Consider the following 23,058-nt stretch of genomic DNA (forward strand, 5'->3'; position numbering starts at 1 on the left):
CACAGTCTAATCCTCATAATAGATATTGATAATGCTGTTATTTTATAAGTGGGGAAAGATGACCTTGTGTTTTAAGCAAAAGATGAGATATGAAAGTGATCATTTAAAAATATATTTTAAATAAAATTTGATGAACTAAAATTATTTTTCCAGCCTATTTTCCAGGGAAAATGATCTGAACTCTGTTCATTTTTTTTCAATAATATTGAGTAGATGCCCTCCTTTTCCTCTTCATAGGAAATGTTAATTTATAAGTGCTTGCCTTGAGTTTCTAACTTTTGCCAGATTTTATAAAATAGTCCTTTTTTTTTTTAATAAACTATGCAAAAAAAAAAAAAAACACTTTTATGACTTCTAAGAGGTAGGAAATATTCTTTTCTTTTATCTCCCCAAAATTTAGTTTCATCATCTATTGAGTATGGATATCAATGTCTAACTCATTGGTTGCTGTGAAACTTAAGTATTTGTCTGGAAAGTTTAAAGTTTCTTGGATTTTAAGCACTATGGATATATAATTAAAAGCATAAGGAACAGCATAAGGACCTGAGCTCATACCCAGTTGTGATGAATAATTTATGTGTAATGAAAAGGAAACGGTTGGAGGAATCACGAAATTAACTCTGCCTTTTCTGGAAGAAGTGTCACAGAGCCTGGAGCTTTTTTCCATTTGGCCCCAAGAAGTGGCAGAATAGGTCTGACTTCTTTGCTTCAGCAGAGGGCAGATCTTTCGGCAAGGCACTGTCTGCTGTGCTGTGGGATGTCAACCCAACTCATGCAATAGATTTGAACCTAACTTTGTCATAAAAATGAGAGCAAATATGCTCACAGCTTACACAGACAGATAAATTGTCAAAGTCGACAGAGACAGAACATTTTGTGCAAAAATATGTAAGTCCCAACACTGTCAAATGAAGAGAGAATTTTATACTGTCTGTTTCCCACTGATATATGTTTGGCTGTCATCTTATTTCATAGTTCAGGCAATTGAAACACTGTTTAAATGTGTATCATAAACCTATCGATGGGAGCATTTCCCTACTGGATTTAAACCATTACCCCAAAGGTGCTAAAGGAACCCTGCTGTGTGTCGCTTTTTAAGATCAAGGGGCATTTTTGATGTTAATGTCTAGAAAAGGCAGATGAACACTAACAGCTGCTTATCCACAAGCTGGTGAATTGAATAGGGAAATACTTCTGTTCTGGAAGTCAGATCTCCAGAGAGAAGTGATAAATTATGAGCATCTCTAAGTAAGAGTGGTAGTCTCTAAGGACAGTTGAGCAAAGCTGATAATAATAAAATATGTAAAATGTGGAAAATATTTAATACTTCTGTTTCTTTGCTCTAAAGAGTTGGAGGGGTTGTGTTAACAATATATACGGTGCTACTGAGCTAAGACATGCAGGAGAAATGCAATATATTAATTCTCAGATCACTAGTTTGTAAAATGCTTTTCTGGTACCCAGGGATTTTCAGGACTATTACACTGATAAGGAGTCAAGGGCAGTCTCCTCATGGGCTGGGATGGCTCTCTTGGGAGATGAAGGGAATAGAAGAAAAAGAACAGCAGATTAAGAGCTGGACAGTTTAGTATTTCTCCGCTTCCAAATGCTGATTTTTTGAAAATTTATTTATTTTTAGCTTTCCATTCTGCAACTACTTAAAGATATCCAGCAGCTTTCTTTCTGAGTTATGGCCTGCCCTCCTGAGTGCTGATGAATCAACTCAGTAAAAAGGCATTCTGTAGGAAGTCAAGCTGCATGCAGAGAATCTTCCCCTGGATAAACACATTTTGCACAATTCCTGTGGCACAGACAGAAGGAGAAGCTTTCCCTACAGGCTCTGACAACAACGTTATCATGTGAAAGTTGCTATGAGCAAAATACTTTGGAGGCCGGCAACAATGTAGAGGAACCTCTCAGATGCCAAATCTTCTTCACTGTTTGATGGCACTAATAGAAGGCATAGGATAACCTTGAAATGTTGCTGTTTTTATGCAAGGGCACTAAAGTAAAAGCCTGGAGGAAGGGAAGGTACAGCATCAAAAAGCTTAAGATGCTCGTTATTCAGGTTCTACCATTAAGGCTCAGATCATGCAGAATTAGATATACCTGTATTTTAGGTGGAACATCAGCATTTTCTTGAATTTTCTAGTTGCCTAACAAGACATAATTATTTTCTGCACTTGCATTGTGTGAAATATATCACCTCGGTCTACCAGCTTCAAAGAACTGTAACCTCAGCCATAATATATTTATAGTTAGAGAATATTTTTTAAAAAACTGAAAACTGGAATTAAGATTTGAAATTCTTATGAGAGACAGTTCATACTCAGTTATGGGTAGTTTTATGATTGATAACTGGATCCTACTTGACTAATCTCAGTTTACCAGTAAAGTCTTTATGATTAAGAGAATTTTACATTCTTCAAGTTTCAGTAATAGATTCCTTTAAGCTGCTCAGGCTTTACTGGGTAATTGCTTCATCTCTAGGGCTTCACTTTAGGCCCAGGGAAATGTGGGATCTTTAAAACAATTACTGTACATTTTGAAAGCTGTTTGTAGTCAACAACATTAAGCAGAACAGAAGCAGGAACAGGAACAAATGGTATCTAACACTGCTTTACTCAGGAGGGCACTTTTGTAGTCTACTGTCTGATACCCAATTTGCTGAAGAAATCAAGGACAGGAGGAGAAACCTGTAACAAGACTTGGTAAGTTTTAACAAGAATTCTGTCAAGTTTTTATTTTCAGGTTAGGAACTATGTGTGGAAGACCTGTGTTTTTTAAATTGAAGTGAAGCCACAAAGCCTGCTTGTCAGCAGAGTTAATTTCTCTGGTTGTGCTGAAAATGGTTCCTCTGTTGCATGCACAAATCGGCTTCCTCTATGAAAGCAGTCGAAACCTTGGATCAGAAGTAACTTACTTGTCTTTTGATGGAATAATGGTCGGCCACAATTGGTATAGCAATATTTCATAGTATTTCTCCAAAGTATCCATGGCTTTCCCCTAGTTGTGCTGGTCATGTCAAAAACCGCAGAACCTCATCCATGCAATTGTCACATGGATAGATTTTGGTTGCTCAAAGCACGAAGCTTTCCTGCACCTTGTCACATGCAGCTTGATGTTTATTTAAAGGTGGATTTTGATAAAGTTGCACAAGAATATAAGTAGCACATCACAGTATAGTCCTCAATGGAAAAAAAAAAAAAATTGTTAAGGGGATAGCATGTTCTACTGTTGCCCAGTGGGAGAGAGAAATTCCTGCCTTCCTCAGTCTTTGAGTTCTTGATATGGAGAACTGGAATCTCTTCCAGAATCCCTTTCATCCTTATGGCTAAACTTAGGCCCCTATTGGTCTGGCTACAAACACATGAAATCAGAAGGATGATAAGGCAGAATTAGAGCAGAGCTGACCCACGCATTTTGCTGTCTAGAATACATTTTGCTCCCTCCCAGCTTTCACAGGGTTGAGGTTTTCAGTTTGATAAGAACACTTTTGAGTGTTATTGTAATGACACTTTGAGCCATATATTGCCTCCCTTACATTTCTTCTTTTCAGTTTATCATCTCACTTCCTTCATTCTGTTTTCTTTGTCGCTGCTGTATCCTTTGACGCTGCTATATCATTTGATAGCTTTTTTCCACTGTACTTTCTTTCCATTCATTGTTTTCCTTTAGTCTAACAACTACTTTTCCTTTCTCTGTCTCTCACTCCATTACTTTTCTGTTGCTGACTCCAGTGAGTCTTCACTTGAGTGCATCCATCCAGTGCAAAGGGCAAAGCCTAGGTAGCGACTGGGAGTAGACCATTATTTGTGCCCTGTTTTACCCCTGGAGGTTGAATAGGCAATCGCAGAACAGGAGTCAGCAAGAGTGGCAGGCGCATCATGGGAGTGATGCAGGCTAAGGATCCCTGAAGAACATAGCAGCACTGAAGGAAGGTTACTAGCAGCAGTGGTGTGTCCTGGCCCCCAGGACTAAAACAGGACTGGCTTGCTTTGTTCCTGTTGGCTTGATTGTGGGAGAAGCCTCCCAGCCAGTGCATGTCCTCAGTGAGACCCACCAGTTGTTAAATTTGCCTGTGTGTGGCCTTGAGCCCAGAGTCCAGCATTAAAGCCATTCAAGATCCTGCAGTTTATTTATGTCAGCAGAGACTTCCTTTGGAAAATATACTGTTTTTAAGTGTCATTCAACTGTAAAATATTCTAATACTTGCAGGAAGTTTTTTTGACTACCCTTTTAGCAATAGTAGCTGTTGATTAAATAGATGTTTTCTTGAAAACCCTTTGAAAACTTGGGAAAACACAGAACTTCTGCGTGGAACTGTTTTTCCTGAAACTCTCTTCTGTTCAGTCCTTCCTTTCTCTTTTTCTTTCCTGCCTGCTTTCTAGCCAGCGTGTGTACTGAGAAGCAAAGGCTGGTGCTTTGTGGTCTGAGAGGCACAGCACCAGTAAGGCTGGCATTCAGCATGCCCGTTTTTGCCTGGGGAAACATGCCCTAAAAGTCCAGGAAACTAGAAGTGAGGCAGTGAAGACAATCTGCTTTTTCAATCTGAGCCAGTTGTTTGTGATTGCGCTGCTGCCTGCTCTGCCCACTGCTCTTCCTGGGGAAGGGGCAGAAGTGTCTCTGTATTTGCTTACAGTGGTACTGCAGGGCTCTGCTGTCACCTGCGTGCAGACTCATTTGCAAACAGGCTGTATCACTGGGGAGCAGAAATGTGTTTTTTTTAAACCCTAAGCAGATTTATAGTCTAGTTTCCTGTCAGATCTTTGCATTTTCCTTCTCCGCCCCTCCCAGCCTCTGACACACTTTTTCTCACTTTCTGTGTCGCTCTTTGCTCATTCTGACACCAGTGCACTTGCTTCCTTTATTCCTGATTCTCCCTAAACTTTCGGCACTTTTGGGGTCAGGGGGTGTTTTGCTCCTTGTGTTTCCTTTACTTTTTAACAGCTGCAGAACACAAATACCCTCTCCAGGACCCCTGGAGAGACGGTGGCAATTGCATGGAGGCAACATAGGGACTCTCAGCCTGCAGCAGCTGCAGCGAGACAGCCTGGTCACTCATGAGCACCCAAGGTAAGGAAAGCAGCTGTCAGATCAGCTCTACCTCACTGCTGGCTAGGACGGCGTTTGACTCTAATCACTACAAGTTCCACTTTCACCTTTCACCTCTTTTTTTTTTTTTTGTGTTCATTTTCAAGAGCCTGTTTCTTTGAGAATGATTGCGTTCATGCCTTCCTTGCCCTCAGCAGGTCTAACTGTATTCTGCACGCACGGGTACACGGAGCTGAGGTTTCAGCGAGGTAAACAGGTGGTAGCTGGAGGTGAAAACATCTTCTTCAAGAAGTGTGCACTGGCAAGGAGGATTGAAATGGAGGCCTAGCAGGGGGAGATGAAAGGACTGATTGTCAGCACTGGTCTCCAGGGAATTTCTGCTTCTACTCATGGTGTGTTGTGCCCTAACCCTTTTTTAAAATCCTTTCATTGGGGATTTATGCTTTCTATTAACTAATAAAATCTTTTTTTTTTTTAATTAGTTCTTCTCACTTTCTTTATTCTTTTCTCAACCCTAGTGGATCTCTTACTATCTTTTTCACCATCTTCTTATGCCTGTTTTTCATCAAGCATATTTTTTTTGTGTGACAAATGTTCCCCTTGTTCCTTTCTTTCTCTTCCCTCCACCTTCTTTTTCTTGTCTGTGCAACAGACTGTACATCCTCCCCCATGTTCTCAGTCTTTCTCTCCTTCCCCTCTGTGATTTCCTTCTCTGTCTTGTGTTCCCCTTTCCTGTTGCTTCTCAGATGCACTCCTCTTTCCTGCTCCATCCTCTTTCTCATGCACACAGCATACATTGCAACCCTGCAAAGTTGATTTTGCACACACAATGGTGTTGCCTCTCCACTGGACTGTCCTTGTACACATATGCTGCTTTTATATCTGCCCCTTTGCTCATGTACATATTCAGGATTTGCATATTTGCAGTTTTGGAGATGCATCCCAAAGTAGCAGACTTTTATACTTAAGCAGCTTCCCTCCAATTCTCAGACTCGTACTTAGAGATTCACAACAAATAACCACTGTCATCCTGTCTCTGTTTCCTTCTCTCTCACAACAGAATTTTCTAACACCTATAACACACCATAGCTTCCTTTCTGCTCACAAATACAGCCTTCCCTGACGTTGTTTTTTCTATCCCTGCTCTTTATATCATCCCACTCTTTCCAAAGTTTTTACCCCAACCCTCCATCAGATTTTTCTATCTGTTTTAATCTCGATGTTACATTTATGTTGGGAGGAACCACTGAAGCAGATGGTCTTACTCTGTGCTGCCTTGGCATCTCCCCGCATACGTGTAGGGGAACTGGAGGAAGTTTTGCAGTTTCTCAGCTCCTCTTTCCTTTACAGCATATGCAGGCTAGAGCAGAGCAAGAGCTTTGTAAAGCTCTTAAATACAGAACTTCTGATCTGACACTAAGGTAGTTTATGTCCCATTGAATCCCATGGGATTTCAAATCTCAGGGGTAGAGAGAGGTTCCCTGCTGTAATGCTGTAGTGGGAGTAACTTTGCTGCAAGGATTTGGAAACAGCTCATTTTTTAAATACCAGAAGTTGCCAGGATCAGATATGGTTAAAACTGCATCCAAGGGTAGTATCTGCTATTATTGTATATTTATGTTTGTAAGCTTTGAACCAGATATGACAAAGTAGTAAATTTTCTGATGAAGCTTTTTAGCCTCACCTTCTTAAGCAGGGCTATTGAGACTGAAGATTTATTTCTAGGGATGTTCTGGTTTGGGCTTTTGGGGACTGAATAAGGATCACATATTAAACTCAGCTGAATTAATAAGAGAATTATTATGTGAGAGAATTCTCTTAGCAATCTACCCTGCTCTCTCAAATTGTCTATCTCCTTATGAGTGAAAGAAGCTTAAACTATGTTTGCAATTATAATATATCCTTTTTGATTCAGAGCTAGCAAACTGTGGCCTTTGAGCTGTGAGCATTCTCTTCTGAATACTGAAGCAGGTACATTAAAATATCTTTGTCTTTTGGATCTGTTGAAAAGTCCAAAAGCCTAGAACAATAAAATAAAAGATGTTCGTTTTATTCGTAAAATTTTAATATGAGTCCTTACTCTGTTACAGCTTGTCTTGTGACATGAAACGTTCTGGTGTTCCTTTTAGTCATTCTGCAAAACTTGCATGATGATTTTGTGCTTTGTGTTTTTGTTATCCTGTGTCTCCAGTGCTAGTTCTTCTTGTGAGGCCTTGATATCTCCCAGAAATAAATTGGCTGAGACAACATTTTGCCACTTTTCCCTTCCCTCTTACCATCGTCCCTCATCATCATGGTTTGCTGTGGGTTGAATTTAAATGGGCATTGTCAAAATTGGGTTGACAGATTCAAGGGGATGTGGAGCTAGAATTAAATATTTTTTTTCTAGTTTCTTTAGTCATATACCTGGCAGAAGTGAAATTTCAGCTGGAAAGAGCCTGGAATCTTTCCACCCACCCAGCAAATTGCTTTATTGGGAGGGGCACCCCTGGAACAGACATTCAGAATCACATGTTGGACTCCCTGTTCTTACGCAAATAGTTACTTCCATTTATATCTAACTCTGAACTAAGAGAAAAATAAAATTTTAGCATGATTGAGAAGAGAACCATTTGACTGCAGTTTTACCTCTTAAAATTAAAAGCAACTTGAACCTTCTCTAAAAGGATGCATCCCAAATAACTGGGATATGCTGAAGAAATCTGAATGTAGTATACCAAATGATTTAGTTTTATACTGTCACTTAGTCAAATTTTTAATGAGTTATGTGGCATGTTTACTCACAGAGGATGAAGCATATAAAGATCTTTATTTCTGCCAATATTATGTCTATATTATTGATAGAGAACAAGCTATCCACTTATCAGGTGTCTCAACTCTCTTTGATACTGAAGCGCATGTTTCATGAAATACAAAAGTTTCACTTAGATGTGGTCATTAAGGTTGTGTAACTGATGGTGGAATTTGACCTGTGACAGCTTTCTTTGTAAGTAACCCCCACAGTTATCTAAACCATAAAAGATTAAGGAATATGGGTTCAGGTCTTGTGGCTTTCAAACTGGAGGGTAAAACCCTAGTCCTCACCAAGTTTAGTGGAGTTTTGCCACTGGTATCATTGAGATATGATTTTTGCTTTGGCTGTTTATCACTGCTGTCTGTAGGATTTGCATTCTCAGAATGCTGTCCGCTTTGCTGAGAATAGAGTATCTGCAGTGAATCTGCAATTCCCTTTTCAGAACAAATGATGGGGTTTTCTCAGGTGTATGTGTAATAAGATTCTCCATCTCCTCTCTTCCCCAAACTCTCTCTTAAGTGCTGCCTTCACCCTCTAGTCAGGGTCAGTTATTTAATGGCAATGAACATTTTCAGGAAGGTAACCTTTCTGCTTGTGATTTGTTCAAGGACTCTGGAATTATAATGGTTGATGTCAAAAGTATATAATTGGTCTCTGTGGCACACATCCAACAAGTAATAAAAGGCTCTTTCTCTCTACTTCTTCAGTCAGTATTCTCTCCCTATATTACCCTCTCACTTTTGCTCCTCTCAGGCAAAAGGAGAATACAGTGCTAATCTGTTTAAAGTGCGATTTGACAGAATGGACAATCTGCCATATACCCAGACATGCTCTGTCCCAGCCGCAGGCAGCAGTGGATTGCTCCCTGCCTGAAGATTTGCACACTGACTTTAGTTAAACATAAATGTCTTCCTGAACTTTATTTTGAGCATCTTTCTTCCTTCATACTCTTCCACCAAGTAGTTGGGCTCTAGTTTGTGAGTATCATGAATTCTCACATGCTCATTGATGTACTGGGGGAGGGGGGGTTGTGTTTAAAAATTTACCATCAGGTAGGGCCTTTGTGCTCTTTTATACAGAAGGCAAACACAAGTTTTTTTTCACAGCTCAGGGTAATGTATTACCAATAGCACCAGAAGCTGACCATGAGTTGTGCATTGTCTGCTATCACTAGTGAATGTGTAGTGAAGAGAATATTCTTGTTACATTAGTCCCACAAAACCTATTTTATCTTCAGTGCTGGATGGAGCTTTACTTTCTAATGCTGTTTACTTCAGTGAATCTGTTTAGCAACTCAACAGGAAAGAAGAATTTGTCAAATCTCACTGGAAATCTATCAGAAATGTCAAAGTAAATGCTATAACATTCTGGTTTCGTCAAAAGGGTAAATGTATATACAGCTGTGTATGTGATATTATTGCTAGTAATTGTTGCCTCGGTGAATCCGTCTGTATAAAGTAGCACTGTGTGGTATTAACAGATATTTTTGTTCTGGTCCCTGAGGCCAGTTTGGCCTTACACAAAGATACTTGTTGTTTGCTCAAGCCTGATAAGTCTGCCCTGTTCATTGTAGTTCAGGGAAGGAATACATCTTCATTGCAACCAGTGAAAGGATTCCCACCAGCCCCCTCAGTGCTGGATGTCTGCTGGCAAATTTTCAGCAGGTTGTAACTGAGGCACTGAAACTTTAATGTAGGCTCTCTGTCTAAAATGAGATCCTTTTTTTTTTTTCCATATGAATGCAGACAAAACTGTATGCAAGCAGGACATATATGGTTGTCAGTAGCAGTTAATAGGTTGTTTCCACTTCATTTCTTATGGCTCTGTATGTGTATAAACATTTCTAAGCTACCTACTTGAAATCAGTGAGCATGCTTAATAGGTTGTTACACACATTTAATATATTTGAGCACAAAATCAAGTTCCTCCAAAGTTTTAAACACTATTAAAAGGCAAAAGATTTTCCCTTCCCTTTTCCCTTCCCTTTTCCTCTATGAATTCTGAATCCTGAGCAAACTGGGAAAACACCTGAAGGTTGTTTCAATTCTTTTTCTAAAGCTAACACCAAATACACCTAATTTCCAAACTGCAGTGCAACTGGTGATTGAGTCTTTTCTTCTTAATCATCAACTGAGAATATGACATAAGATCAGTTGGAGGCTTTTGGCTTTTAACATCTCAGTTAAACTACCAGGGATGTTTACAATTCACTAACCATACTGGTCTGTTGAATGAAGCCATGGCAGTTTTGCATGGATCATCTCCATGCAAAGACTGCTGCATCCAGTCTTTTACAAGAACAAGGTGCAGTGTCTATCCAGCAGCTACTGCGTGCATCTCTATTTCTTGGCTTTTTGTGAAGATAGTTGCCATTCTGTACATTTATAATGAAGTTTATAAATTATTTATTTAATATATTATAATATAATATAATATATATATATAATATAATATAATTATTTATTATAAATTTATTATAAAGTTTATAATGAAGTAGTTGGTGTGATCATCAAACTAATTTCACTAATGCCTTGCACTGAAGGAAAATACAAAATTTCATAAACTTTCTTGTCTTCTTTACTATTGCAGAGCTGATTTTCTCAGGGACAGGGGGTGGGGGAGGAGGAGGGAAGATAATCTCTGCTACTGCTCTGGTAGTTTCCCTTCACAGTTCCTGCCAAAACAGGACAGAATAAGTCTCAATATTGATTAGTTTAAGGATATAGAATATCCCGAGTTGGAAGGGACCCATAAGGATCATCAAGTCCAACTCCCGGCACTGCACAGGTCTTGCCCAAAAGTTTAGACCATGTGACTAAGTGCACAGTCCAATCGCTTCTTAAATTCAGACAGTCTTGGTGCAGTGACTACTTCACTGGGGAGCCTGTTCCAGTGTGCAACCACCCTCTCGGTGAAGAACCTCTTCCTGATGTCCAGCCTAAACTTCCCCTGCCTCAGCTTAACACCATTCCCGCGGGTCCTATCACTGGTGATAACGAAGAACAGGTCACCTGCCTCTCCACTCCCCCTCGCAAGGAAGTTGTAGACTGCGATGAGGTCCCCCCTCAGCCTCCTCTTCTCTAGGCTGAACAGGCTGAATATTTTTGACATGTTGCATCCTTCCAGTACCTGTATTTTCAGTTACATATTTTTCAGGAAGATCCAAGACTAACATGTTTTATTGTAGAAGGTTTAATTTCCTTCTGTCTTTTATTCTCTCATTTTTGCAATTTAAGCCATGAAAGCTATCAATGCAGTATGAAAAAAAATATGTATTTAAACTTTTGTCTTAGGTCAGAAAGGAGTGTGTTTTTCTTCTGCTTTATTTTTTAGAAAAAAAAAAAAAAGTGAAGGAGTATTACATTTCCTGTAAGGCTGGAAACACTGAGTCAGTTTCTTTTTAATCTGAAATTCAATGGTTTGAAGGAAAAATGATACTTGGGCATTTCCTTATGGAGTGTTACAAAACAGAATGATGTTTTTGTGACTTGTCCGTATCCATAGTGAGAGCAATATCAGTCAGTTTTGCTGGAGTAAGTGCTATTGACAGTAACACCTTCACTGAATCACTGAACAACTGGGGTTGCACACCTGGGAGAGTAGTGTCTGGCTCAATAGTTACTTTAGAAGCTGTATGAGAATACAGTATCAGGAAGGAATGAACTTTTTCACCTGCAAAGAACAATTGGAAAATGCTAGGTTTAAGGCAGATATGGTCAGGATTTGAATGCCACTTTTTGAAGGTTGTGAGTTTAATGACAAGCTCTGATACCTTTTAGAACTTCTACATTGTGGAAAAATGCAAACTCGTTGCAATTGCATCATTATAACATATTTGTGCATAAATACAAAGCCATTTTAGCAGGATAGTATTAGAAATATTGGATGCAAACCTATTAAACAGCTAATGTGATCAGCCCATATCTAAGTGCAGTCTCTGTACAAAGGGATAAGAACAGTAAAGATCATCTGAACATTCAAAACTGTGAGGGAAGAACATGCAAAAAGGTGGAGGGTGGTTAGTTACTGTTATCTTGGTCCTTGTAGGACATCCCAAGTCCTCTCTACCTTCAGTCTGATGCTTTTGTCTGACTTGCCTCGCTTATGTTTTCTATATCTCCTTTCCTCTTCCTCTCTGATTCTCGTTACCATCCCATATACGGTAGTTTCCTCAGGTGAGTGAAAACAGCTAACAAACTTCTCCCTGCACAGCACACTTCAGAGCTGAGGATATCTGTCACCTCTGGTTTGTGACTGATCCTGAAGGAAATGAAGCAATACATAAAGCATAGCAAATGAAAAAAAATCAAAAATCAGAGGGAAGGCATAGACGGGCTGTGGTGCTTTAATAAGTCTTCTGTACCTCACTGTGGAAGTCGTATTTTCATCTGGGGGATTCTTTCACATTATTTTCTTTCGCTCTCATGGAGAATGCTTAATGCATACAACTGTAGTAGGGGGCGGTGGTTGTGCTGTTTTTCAAACATGGTCCAATATTGGTTCTCTGTGGTCCTGCATTTAACATCTATAAAAAGCCACACAAGATCATCAGACTCTGTGGGCTGCGCAATGCCACATCCTGGCATTCTGTGTTACGTTCTGCATGTCTAGAAGCGGTTTCTTCCCACCTTCCTCTTGCCCTCACATGGAGGCAGTGAACTCAGTAGTCTCAAACCAGAAATTTGTTCTGCCGTGGGTTTGGCCTGACACAAGCCCAAGAGGACACATACAGCTGCCTGCAGCCCACACTAGCAATCTAGAGAAAATCATAGTGAACTGAGTGAGTCTTCTGGCTGGATATGGGTTATGAGCAACCAGCTGGACCATTTCTGTCCGGAAAATGTATGGTAACATTTTTGGCTGAGAGCTAAAAGTTTGCATATAAAAATCTGAGGGGAGAATATGGTTATTATTTTAAACTTCCTTTATGCTTTAAAACATGTTTTACTAGAATTATCCATCTCAGGTCCTCAAACTGTGAAGTGAGAAAGTCTAATTCCTTTTTACCTTGCTAGGGTGAATGATATCATAAATATTAGAAAGAAACGTAACGAGTTATTCCAGAAATTTGAATTGAGATAAATGTGCCTTACTGATGTCAGCACTCCAGTGGAGACACCAGGAGCTGCAAATGTCAGCTTCTGATCCCTTCAAGAAAGGTTACCAACTTTCTGAATGAGTCCTCACTCAGTTTACCTCACCTCCACCATTCACCTTATTACTACCATTGCTAAGAAATGTCCAGTGTTGCCTGTTTCCCAAGTCAAACCCAATGATAGCATTTTTGGATTGTAGTTGTTGGCCATTCTAAGTGAATAATTACGTGAGACCAAGAGGAAGAAATCTATTTTTAACAGATATTCTTTGTAGCTTTTTACTTTTTGAAGTCAGATTTCAACTCACTACAATCAGAGCTTTCCATTTGTTTATTTAAAAGTTTTGCTGAATTTTATTCTTTTCTGGAAAGTCGCTTCTGTCCTTGGTAGCTCTGCTTTCACTATTCCTGTTACACCAGTCTTCCTTCTCACAGCTTCCTCAGTTCCAAGCAGGCAGGGTTATTAGGACAGAAAGAGTTAATGCTAGGAGAGAGAAGTGGTCAGGATGTCATAATAAGGTATATACTTCTCCTCTGTGTTTTTACTTTCTGAGAGCCATAATTTTTCCTGTTATATGCAAGGAAAAAGGTGAAGACAGGATCTAGAAAATGAACAGTTCTTAAAGCGGCATCTTGCTGCTTTTCATCAGAATATAAATAGACTGTCGCTTCTGCAAGGAGACACGTTGACGAGAGATGGAGGGAGATACTCGAGGTATATCAGGGCAGCTGATCATCAGAACTGGAGTGCACTTGGTTTTGGCAATGCGGACACATGAGTATCATCTAACCAGTCCGTCCACCAATCTTCACAACCATTATGAAAATACTGCTGTACTCATTGGGGGCTGCCCTAAAGGCTGAACAGTACTTTTAAAGGGTTATGTGATTCTCAAGAGAAAATTAGTCAGAGTATCTGAGAAACCTTCATTGCCCCTGAACTGCTCTCGCCTTCCTCTATTGAATGCTGCCTGATGTATAAACACTGAGAACAAGGAAGAGCTGCAGGTTTTGTCAAACTGCAAGGCAGTAAGTTTTCAGGATGCTGCAACCACATTCTTGGATGTTTCCAGCTTTCAAGTCACATCAGGGAACACAGAAGAATAAAAGAGTTGTCCACCCAGAAGCAGTCATGGCCAGCACTAATAAAGCCCTTTTTACCCTAGGGAAGGTTGTCACTTGAGAGCAACCAAAGGGCATTCGAACTCCCAGAGCTACTTCAAAAGCTTTACTAGCAACCAGGAATCATTAATGATTACTTTCTCTCAGGACAGGTCCTGCAAACATTACCACCCACACTCATTTGCTATGAACAATTTCAGTGTGAGTATAAGGAGAAAGTACAGTTCTGTGGTTACTGTAGTTCATCAGCCCTTTCAGAGCTCTCCCACGGTACTTGCCCACTTCTTACCGAGTTCTCTCTTCCGTGATGTTCTGCATTTTGGTCTCCTTCACCGAGGCACCTCATGGAGCAGGAATAAAAGAACCCCTGGCTCTTTTTGCCTTCCCCTCAAGTAACCATCTGTGTTGCTGGGTAGGGAAATGTCACAAAGGTAACCCTGTCATACAGGCAAGGATGGACAAAGACAGATCAAGAACTCTTGTCCTCTCATAAAATGCAGAGAGAAGATTTCAGAAGTAGCTCTCAGTAGACAGGATTTTACCCAGTAATGCCAGCAGCAGTGCTGGTTGGTGTCTAGGACATTCCTTCTAGGAATGTTAATAATAAAAGGCTGGACAAGTTCCCTTTTTAAAGAGGCTTTTTAAATTCTCCATGTGCTCTTAAAAAAAAAAAAATCCTTTAGTCTTTCTGATGTTTGCAGTACCCTGGAGAACAATATAAATTCTTTTCTCAGGTGATAAGTGTATTGCTTTTATAGGATTTGAAACACTTATTGACCTGTTTATCTTATGACAAAACAGGATTTTGAATTCAGATCCAAGTTGCTCTACCTTGCTTCTGTTTCTAATCCCAATTGAACCTTGTATGTTCTTATTTTATTTTGTTTTATGCTATATCATGCTAGAATAATTTCTGCCATAGAAGATAGAAAGGCCTTGCCATCAAAGAAGGAAACCTGTGAACAGAGCACACAGTTCTTAAAAGAGCTGAAACCCGTGTGAAGGAAAGCAGGAGTTAAACTGGCTCCTGCATAACAATTGTTTTGGTTTACGCTTGAGGTTCCATCTCTGTGCCTGATTCCTCAGTCTTAGCTTCCACGGTGACTTCGTTAGCAATGAGATGCTAATTAAATTTCATATTTATGATTAGAAAATAAAATCATTGGACCTTTTTAAAATAGATTTTTATGAGTTTTGGCTCAGTCAGCTGAGTCAGCAGTATAGAGTCTGCAAGGCTGAACTTACCGGCTTTGGAAAAAAAATAGGATAAATAGAGCAAATAATGATAGAAGGAGAATCTAATTTAAAACCTCATACTATTTCTACACTGTGTTAATTTTTGAGCATAAGAAAAATAACTTTATTTTTTTCCTCCTAGAAGAAATATTCATAGAAATCCGTAGTCATGTAGTCATGTATTCATAGAAATACATAGTCATGTGGAAATGAACCTTTTTTCTTTTATCTTGTCTCAATGGGTTCAAAGCTTCAAATTTAATCTAATTCTTAAAATCTCAATTGTAGGTGGAGATATGGTGAAAAGAGATTGATCTATCAGTAGTATTTACTATCATCTGTTAACTAGCAAAATATGTGTTTCATGGGTTCAGAAGGATCAGAATTAGCACAAGTAAGCACTGACAACACAGTGTCAGCCCTCTTCCCCATGGAGCACGTACTCCTGGGTGGTTTGTACAATACTGGGGAATCAGAGCTACCTAAATACTGCTGTTGGCCAGATTTATAGGTGCTATATAGCGAGGTTTCTTATTAATGTAAAAATTGTCATTTCACAAAGATTTAAAGGCCCATTTTTCAAATACTTAGCAGTCAAAGAATGCTGTAGTTGACAAAAGATTTTTGAAAGAGCTCAGCTTCAATCTGAGCATATAAGAAAGCCCTGATTTTTAAAAGTGCTTAGCACTCAGCAGCTCTGTGATTCATAACACTATCTTATCCCACACTCTGAGGCAAGTCTTGCAAAGATCTGGCCATTTATTTTAATGCCTATAGTCTATCTACACTCTTTGAAAATCTGACCCTAATTACAAGTTGTGCCCTTGAGTGGGAATGAGAAATAGGGGAAATCAACCCCCAGGATTCAGAGCTATTAACTAGTGCTCATGTTGCATGTAACCTTACTTCATATGCACACACAACACTGCATTTAAAACAAATGCTTTTCTGCAGTGTTGTTAGCTTGCAATACTTCAAGCTACAAGTTACAGTTAATGCAAATAGCACGTGAAGAATTGTTATGCTTCAAGTCATAAATTAGGAGAATGGGGGGAAAAAAATGCTCCCACTGACTTTTAGTTGATTGTGATGCCTTACCACCCTTTGTATTGTGAAGCATCTCATAAAGATCAGGATTCGGGTGAATATAATCCTGCAAATCTTGCTTTTGTAATATTGCTCGTAAATGCTGCTTTACAGCAGCTGCCCATGCTTAAAGACTGGGATGCTCACAGATGGAGTGTAATTCTTGCATCACTTTACAGTTTCTATTTTCGCAAATATTTATTTCCACAGTCAGCAGAGAATTCAATAAAATATGGTCCCTCATGCTGATTTTTCTTCATACTTCTTATGTTGACTCATTCTGAAGAACCACACTCAGGTGAAGAGAGAGACGGATTTCTTGCTATTTTAGTACTTTGCTTCTTCAGTCTTTTCCAAAAATACAAGTTGACCATGAACGGAACTGCCCAGAGTTTCCTGATGAGAACAGAGTTTAGCGTCTTCATATGCTTAGTTAATTCTTCTGGGATAAGCTTTCCACACCAAAGCTTTATAGCATTTTATTCTATATCGTTAGAGCAATGGTCTCAGTTATGGATAAAGCAACAGAAGATACTTAATTCCTCCTTGCAATGCTTTGGAAGTAGAAAATACTACAAAATTGCTAAGTATTTGGTATTCTCTTCCCCAAGACAGCAAGACAAGGTCGCAGAGAGGTTACCACTTACAGAAATAAAGTACAATCCCATTAAGCATGGAATCAGACTATTTTTGCTTAAAATTGCTATAGAAGTGACTTAAAGGAGCCCTCCTGCAGGATGCAAAGTGGACTGTCTCTGTTTTCCAGAGATTGCTTTCCTGCTCTTAACTGCACGCCTTGCAGTGAGGCTTTGTTGATGATGCTGAGCTGTTAGCTGTCCCCAGCTGTAGTATCTTTGGGAAGCAAAGGTCTGCATGAGGTAGTGCCTCTGCCGCTCCATCCTGAGCTCACAGCTCTCTGTGGCTTTGAGAACACTTCCTCTAAGACTTTCCTCTACAATGTTGTCAAATTTGAAAGTTACCCACAACCTCTGTTCAAAAGAAAAGGGAAGTCAGGCAGCCCCCAGCACCTTTCTATCTGCTATATATAGACAGTGAGTTTGAGAAAGAGGATGGTGGGCGTATGTTTCCGGAGCTACGTGACACAGTCCTGCTACACCAGTACAAGAAAGGAGAGGACACAGAGCAAGGAGAGGAGGTGACCAGGAAGCAGAACTGGGAAAAATATGATCATAAAGGAAGTGCAACCATTTCCACGTGAAAGGGGAATTTTGATTTCCAGCTGTAAAATAGTGATCTCCTTCTGATTCTTGGTGAGGTTTTGTTCTTAGGCCGGGCTGTTTGTGATCTATTGTATACTTTCTTGTCAAATGGCATCCAGTTTTCTTCTGTGTGTTTTGTTCTGGGCTGGCTGAGAAGTTCTTTAGGCACGCTTAAGAGGACAGAGGATTTGGTCAATGGCAGGTGACAGAGCATCAAGGAGTATTTCAGTGGCAGTCTGTGACTAGGATGGAAGCTTACTTCTTCCCGGGGCTTTGAGGTGCAAAAAGTACAGGTACTTGTTATGTAGGGCACAGCATTCCTCAAGCAGCAAACTAGCATGTGCAAGAGAGTTCTCTGTTCTTTAAAAATTGCAAATGTTTTAAAGTAATAGTTAAAGAGGTTACAAAGTGGCCTAAATTATAAATGCCTGTGTTCTATCTACATCAAGTTCTTCGTTTACATAAAATGAACAAAATGCATGTGAATGATTGCCGTCATCACGTCAAGGAGACCAGACAGTGTTTGATCAAAAAGCATAGATATTAAGCAATCAAGAGCTAAACAAGATTGGATGTCTTCACAGTGCTAGGTACAGACCTATTATACCTTTGCATCGTGCATTGAGATAGTTAAGTGATTCATACTCTCACCCTGTGTGTAAGTCAAAATGTATGCTGCTGTCATAATGCAGTATGCAGCTGGCATGGGGGTTATTTTTCATGTGTTTGGAGTAGTAGTGTTTGTTAAGGTCGATCCTTATAAAGGCTTGTGACAGTTTTTTATTTGTCCATTCTTTGAATTTTGTTTATTTTGCCTAGCCCAACTTAACAGTGGGACTCCCACTATAGGGTTCTGTTGTATTTTTCTGTTCATTCAGAACAGTGTTCTAAAACCTACTGAATGAAGTATTTTTTGCAAACTTTCTTGGGCCATGGTGAATTATGGTGAGATTATCTGACAGTATTCAAGACTGGAGTGTAACCTTTTCTGTTGTAAGAATGGCCTACACATTTACTGGCAGCTGTTGCTGAATTTGGAGATAAATAAACTAGAGTGCAGTCCTCCCATCTGATGTGCTGTGCATTAGCCTTTGACTGCTTGGGGATGAGTACCACCTACATGGAATCATCATCTGACTGCATGGAAAATGTCCTTCTCTGAATGTTTTTTGTTATTGTTTTAACTTGTGTAATGTAGCTGTTTGTAGAAAGTGCAATCTTTTAATAAGCAGAATGAGTAGCAGTTTTGGGTGGCACAGCAACACTTCTATTTTCCTGTTTTGTGTGACTCATTATATTAATAGAAGTGAAGTGTTAATAACACTGATGAGAACCAGGCTATCTGTGATAGGGTTGTGTGAGTTTCAGATATATGTATCAATGATATGAATCATTGTCCTTACCAGATTCTCATGTAGCTCAGTGCATGCAAATTACCTAGGAACACCCACTCTCTGAACCAAGGAATGTGCTGTTTGTTGTACAGCGAGCACACATTTGCTGGGACCTTACCTCCAATCATCAACCCCATTTGCATGTTGGGCTAACTTGAGTTTTGAATTCAAGACTCCAGATCTGATGGCAGGAGCTCTCCTAATTACACTCTACTACCTGCTTGCCCCATGTTGTGTCTCCTCCTCCTAAGCTAGTGAAAATCTCATTACCAATTGTAAAAACAGAGTGAGTTAATCTCAAAGAAAAAATTAACCTGGAACCTAATAACTAATTCTGAAGCATTTATTGGACCAGCATTCTCATGAGCCCTTGGCAGCCTAAGGATGACAGCTTCTTCTTGAGATCTTTGCTTTTAGCACACATTAGTTGAAAGGAAATGCTCATGTCAGTAGTTAATGCTGCACTCAAGAAAGAAAGGCCAGACATATAAACATATTTGTACTACGTTAGCACAGTGATTTCTGTTGTCCTCATCATCATGCATAACAGCATGGAGAATGTGTAGATTAAAGCATTTATTAAATGTCAGGCTTTCAGCTCTCCACTGTTACTTTCCAAATCCTTTTAAATAGATGCACTAAATCCCTGTGGTAAATTATTTATTTAAATTATTGTGCCATTATCTTGATTTGCATGCTCAGAACTAGCACTAATTTCTGATGTATCAGGGTTTGTGGTAGGATCTTCCCTATTTATCCCCTCATTTGCTTTACACCCCATATTCTTTCCTTTGGCCTTTAAAAAGGCTTTTCCTGTTCTCATCTCTATCTCACTTCTGCTCCGCACTTTCATTCTGTTGATTTCCTTTTTATCTTTCTTTTTCTTTTTTCCTGTTCCCTTTTTATGTCTCATTTTCCCACGTCCTCACCATTTTTCAGCCCTAAATCTTGTCTTTCTTTCTTCTCAGATTTTTTTCACCATGTCTCATTGCTCACTTCTCTCATTTACTTTCACAAATATTACCACTTAATAACGCTAGTGTTAATAGTTTCTGAAATCCAAACATCTGATTCTTTAATAATATAGAAGAACAGAGTAGACCAATACCAAGACCAGTGTAGACAACGACATTTAAAGAGGCAAATCTCTCTGTTGACCCTACAGGAAATCTAATCAACAATTAGTTGCAGATAGGACCAAAGTTCTAAGGTAGAAGTCTATGAGATGAAGTTCTGAACAGACAGATTTCTTTTCCATTCATTAGAGAGAAACTAGATTTCTAAGTTAAACTGGATGCCTTATTCAGGTTGGTGAGATGACTCCACCCTCTGTCTCTTTTTATAAATTCATTCCTCTATCTGTGGTGCTTAGCAGGTATGCTGCTGAGGGAGCTAGAATTAGCACAGAGCATCTTCACGGTATGTAGAAAATAGTGACACAGAAAAATGACAGTGTCGTCAAAACATCATTGCTACATTTCTTTAAGCTATTTGTAGAGGAGGATTTTTCCATTTTCTATGTTTATTATTGGTAATATATGTTCTACAACCAAATCTGATTGGATCATGCATGATCAGGGTAGCACAACCTGCTGTCGGTTTGCTATTGAGACAAAATTAGTCATTTCCTTCCTGTGTGATAACATGATAAGAGCTGTGAAGTTCTAAGCTGGCAGACCTGAGGAGGACATAGGCTTTAGATATTCTCACCAGCTGGAGAGCAAAGTGATAAAGCATAGATCTCTGCCTTTTATGAAGCCCCGATGATTACAGGATCCTCATAAATACTACTGGAGTGATTAAGGACTCACAACAATATTTCATTGGGCAAAACAGCATTCTTAGTATGCAATCAGTTTTTTCCTTCAGGAACTGATAGGTACTTTATAGTGTTTTGTGTGCAATTTCGAATGCAGGCTAAAGCTGCATGCAGTAAGTGTGGAATTCAGTGCAAGGATTATTAGAGTATTAAGCAATATTATCCTGCAATTCTGAAAAACTAGTATGTCTGTTGTATACAATGTTTTCTGGTTTAGGTGCTAATAAGCAAAGCATTGGGTGTAATGTATTAACAATACTAATAATTGATCCTTGCTTCATCTGTGCACATTTCTATTTTGCTGAGATAGTTTTGTGTGGGTCTGTTCTTAGTAGAGTAACTAAAGGCAAAGAAAGAGGTAATTAAAGAGAATTCATATAGTATTAATTCTTCTGGCCCTCTTGTGTTAGGGGAGGAATAGTGATTAGAGACAAATCTCCTCTGATTTATTCTATTGCTTTCATTTTTTCATAGAGCGGAGATACTGAAAGAGTAACATGATAGAATTCTTCATTTCTTTTTCTCTCATTTGGTTGTTTTTGAGATAATATTTATGAAAATGAGGGGAATTTTCTTTCCCTCTTATGTTTGTAAATGCGAGATGAATATGCCTCCGGAGCCCTTTGAACAAGTTAGGCAAGTTGTTTTGGTTATCTCTGTCTCTCTCCTATTTAGAAAATGGAAATAATATTTATGACTGTGGCTATCATCTGGCTTCACTGAAGATCCAGGTTTATCTCACTGAAGCTTTGCATGTCTAGTAATGGTTTGGTTTTGTTTTTTATACATTGTATGTAACAGGAAGATTGACTCAATGGAAGTGGACAGAAAATATTTGTGCTAAAATAATCCTACTTCGTGTTTAAAGCTACCTGCTCTTCTTCTACTTTGGAATTCTTCTACTTTGGTATACTTAGTCTATATTTCTCTTCTATGTTTTATTGGGACTGTGGCGGTCTGTGGGCTGGCTGAATCTTTCACATGAAGAGGAAGTTCTGCTATATACAAAGTGGTTCTTTCCATGTCCAGCCACAGTGACCTGAAACAGAAATACAGCCCTATTTTTCAAGTGCTGTTTGCTTCGGAAAGTATTCTAAGGCTTACAAAACCTGAAGTAATAAAACTGTGCTAATAATCAATGTTTTTCTACAGCCTTCCCATCTTAGTGGTTCCAAGTGCTTTGCAGTCACTACTGAATGAGTCCTACCTTGTCACAGAAACACTTCCTACCAGCCTCGGTTTCAGGTGGGGACACAGACGTAGAAAGAATATAAAGTGTTGATTCTCAAAGACAGGTTAAGGCTTTGTCTCCTCTCATTTGCAGTCGAGATTTAGACACCTGTATGGAAAGCAACTTGAAAGTGTAGGCAAGCAAATTGTTGTCTTAATCAATGTTTAAGCTTTTCAGAAATGGTTTGCAGTACTGTAGAACATTCAGCACTGCAGCTAGCATAATTGGAAACTGCTGGTAGTGAGCATTTGAGAAATCCAGCGTGTAAATAGAGCTCTCCTGTCTCCTTAAGCAAAGCAATATAATTTCCCTATCACACTTTAAACTGTGGCTTTCCTCTAAAATTAAAAATAGCACTAAATCCCTTTGTGGTTTTGTGGTTCTCTGATATACAAATCGACATCTATCCATACAAGCAGCTTTTGAGAAAATTACCTTGTTGTTATGCTTTATATCATATGAGTTGCTACACAAACTTGAGGGAGAAAGGGCATCGCCCCATGAAGTCTAGAGATATGCATAGAAATAGGATGAAATACAAATAGCCTCAAAATGTTGGGGATAATATACATAGTTTTAAAACACTTCTTTCATCTTTATATTTTGCTTTAGAGTGTGCTAATTCATATGTAATCCTTTTATTTTTTATATGCACATATTTAGTATTTAACATGAACAAACTCATGTTCATATTAACTTTTAATTTGCACATTTTGCATGGTGGTTTCTTTTTAAATACTGTTAGTCTGTGAACATCTGTGACAAATGCAGAAGTCCCAAACATTAGAACAGTTCACCCTTCCAAACCAAACTTCCTCCTGCTCCTAACCATGAGTACAATACCCTTTTTGTGTGTGTGTGTGTATTTTATGAAGGGCATATCAAGAAATCAGCAATGCTAGCTGAAGCCCTCATTTGCAGTCTGCTACATGGTGGTTTCTCAGTATCGACAGCCTGTCAAGAATTCACAGCAAGGGCATGCAAATAATTAAGCAGCTGAAGGGTT

General features: G+C 39.1%; 1 protein-coding gene across 1 annotated transcript in view; it reads left to right on the plus strand.

Moving 5' to 3' along the window:
- Positions 1–2,848: 2,848 nt before the first annotated feature.
- Positions 2,849–23,058, plus strand: part of CARD11 (caspase recruitment domain family member 11) — a 45,430-nt gene continuing 25,220 nt past the window's right edge. Inside the window, exons 1-2 of the mRNA XM_050713897.1 lie at positions 2,849–2,958; positions 4,951–5,076. Of these exons, the coding sequence (XP_050569854.1) occupies positions 2,849–2,958; positions 4,951–5,076 (236 nt within the window). The remainder of the gene's footprint in view (positions 2,959–4,950; positions 5,077–23,058) is intronic.

Source organism: Cygnus atratus, chromosome 15, assembly GCF_013377495.2.
Source record: "Cygnus atratus isolate AKBS03 ecotype Queensland, Australia chromosome 15, CAtr_DNAZoo_HiC_assembly, whole genome shotgun sequence".
Lineage (NCBI taxonomy): Eukaryota > Metazoa > Chordata > Aves > Anseriformes > Anatidae > Cygnus > Cygnus atratus.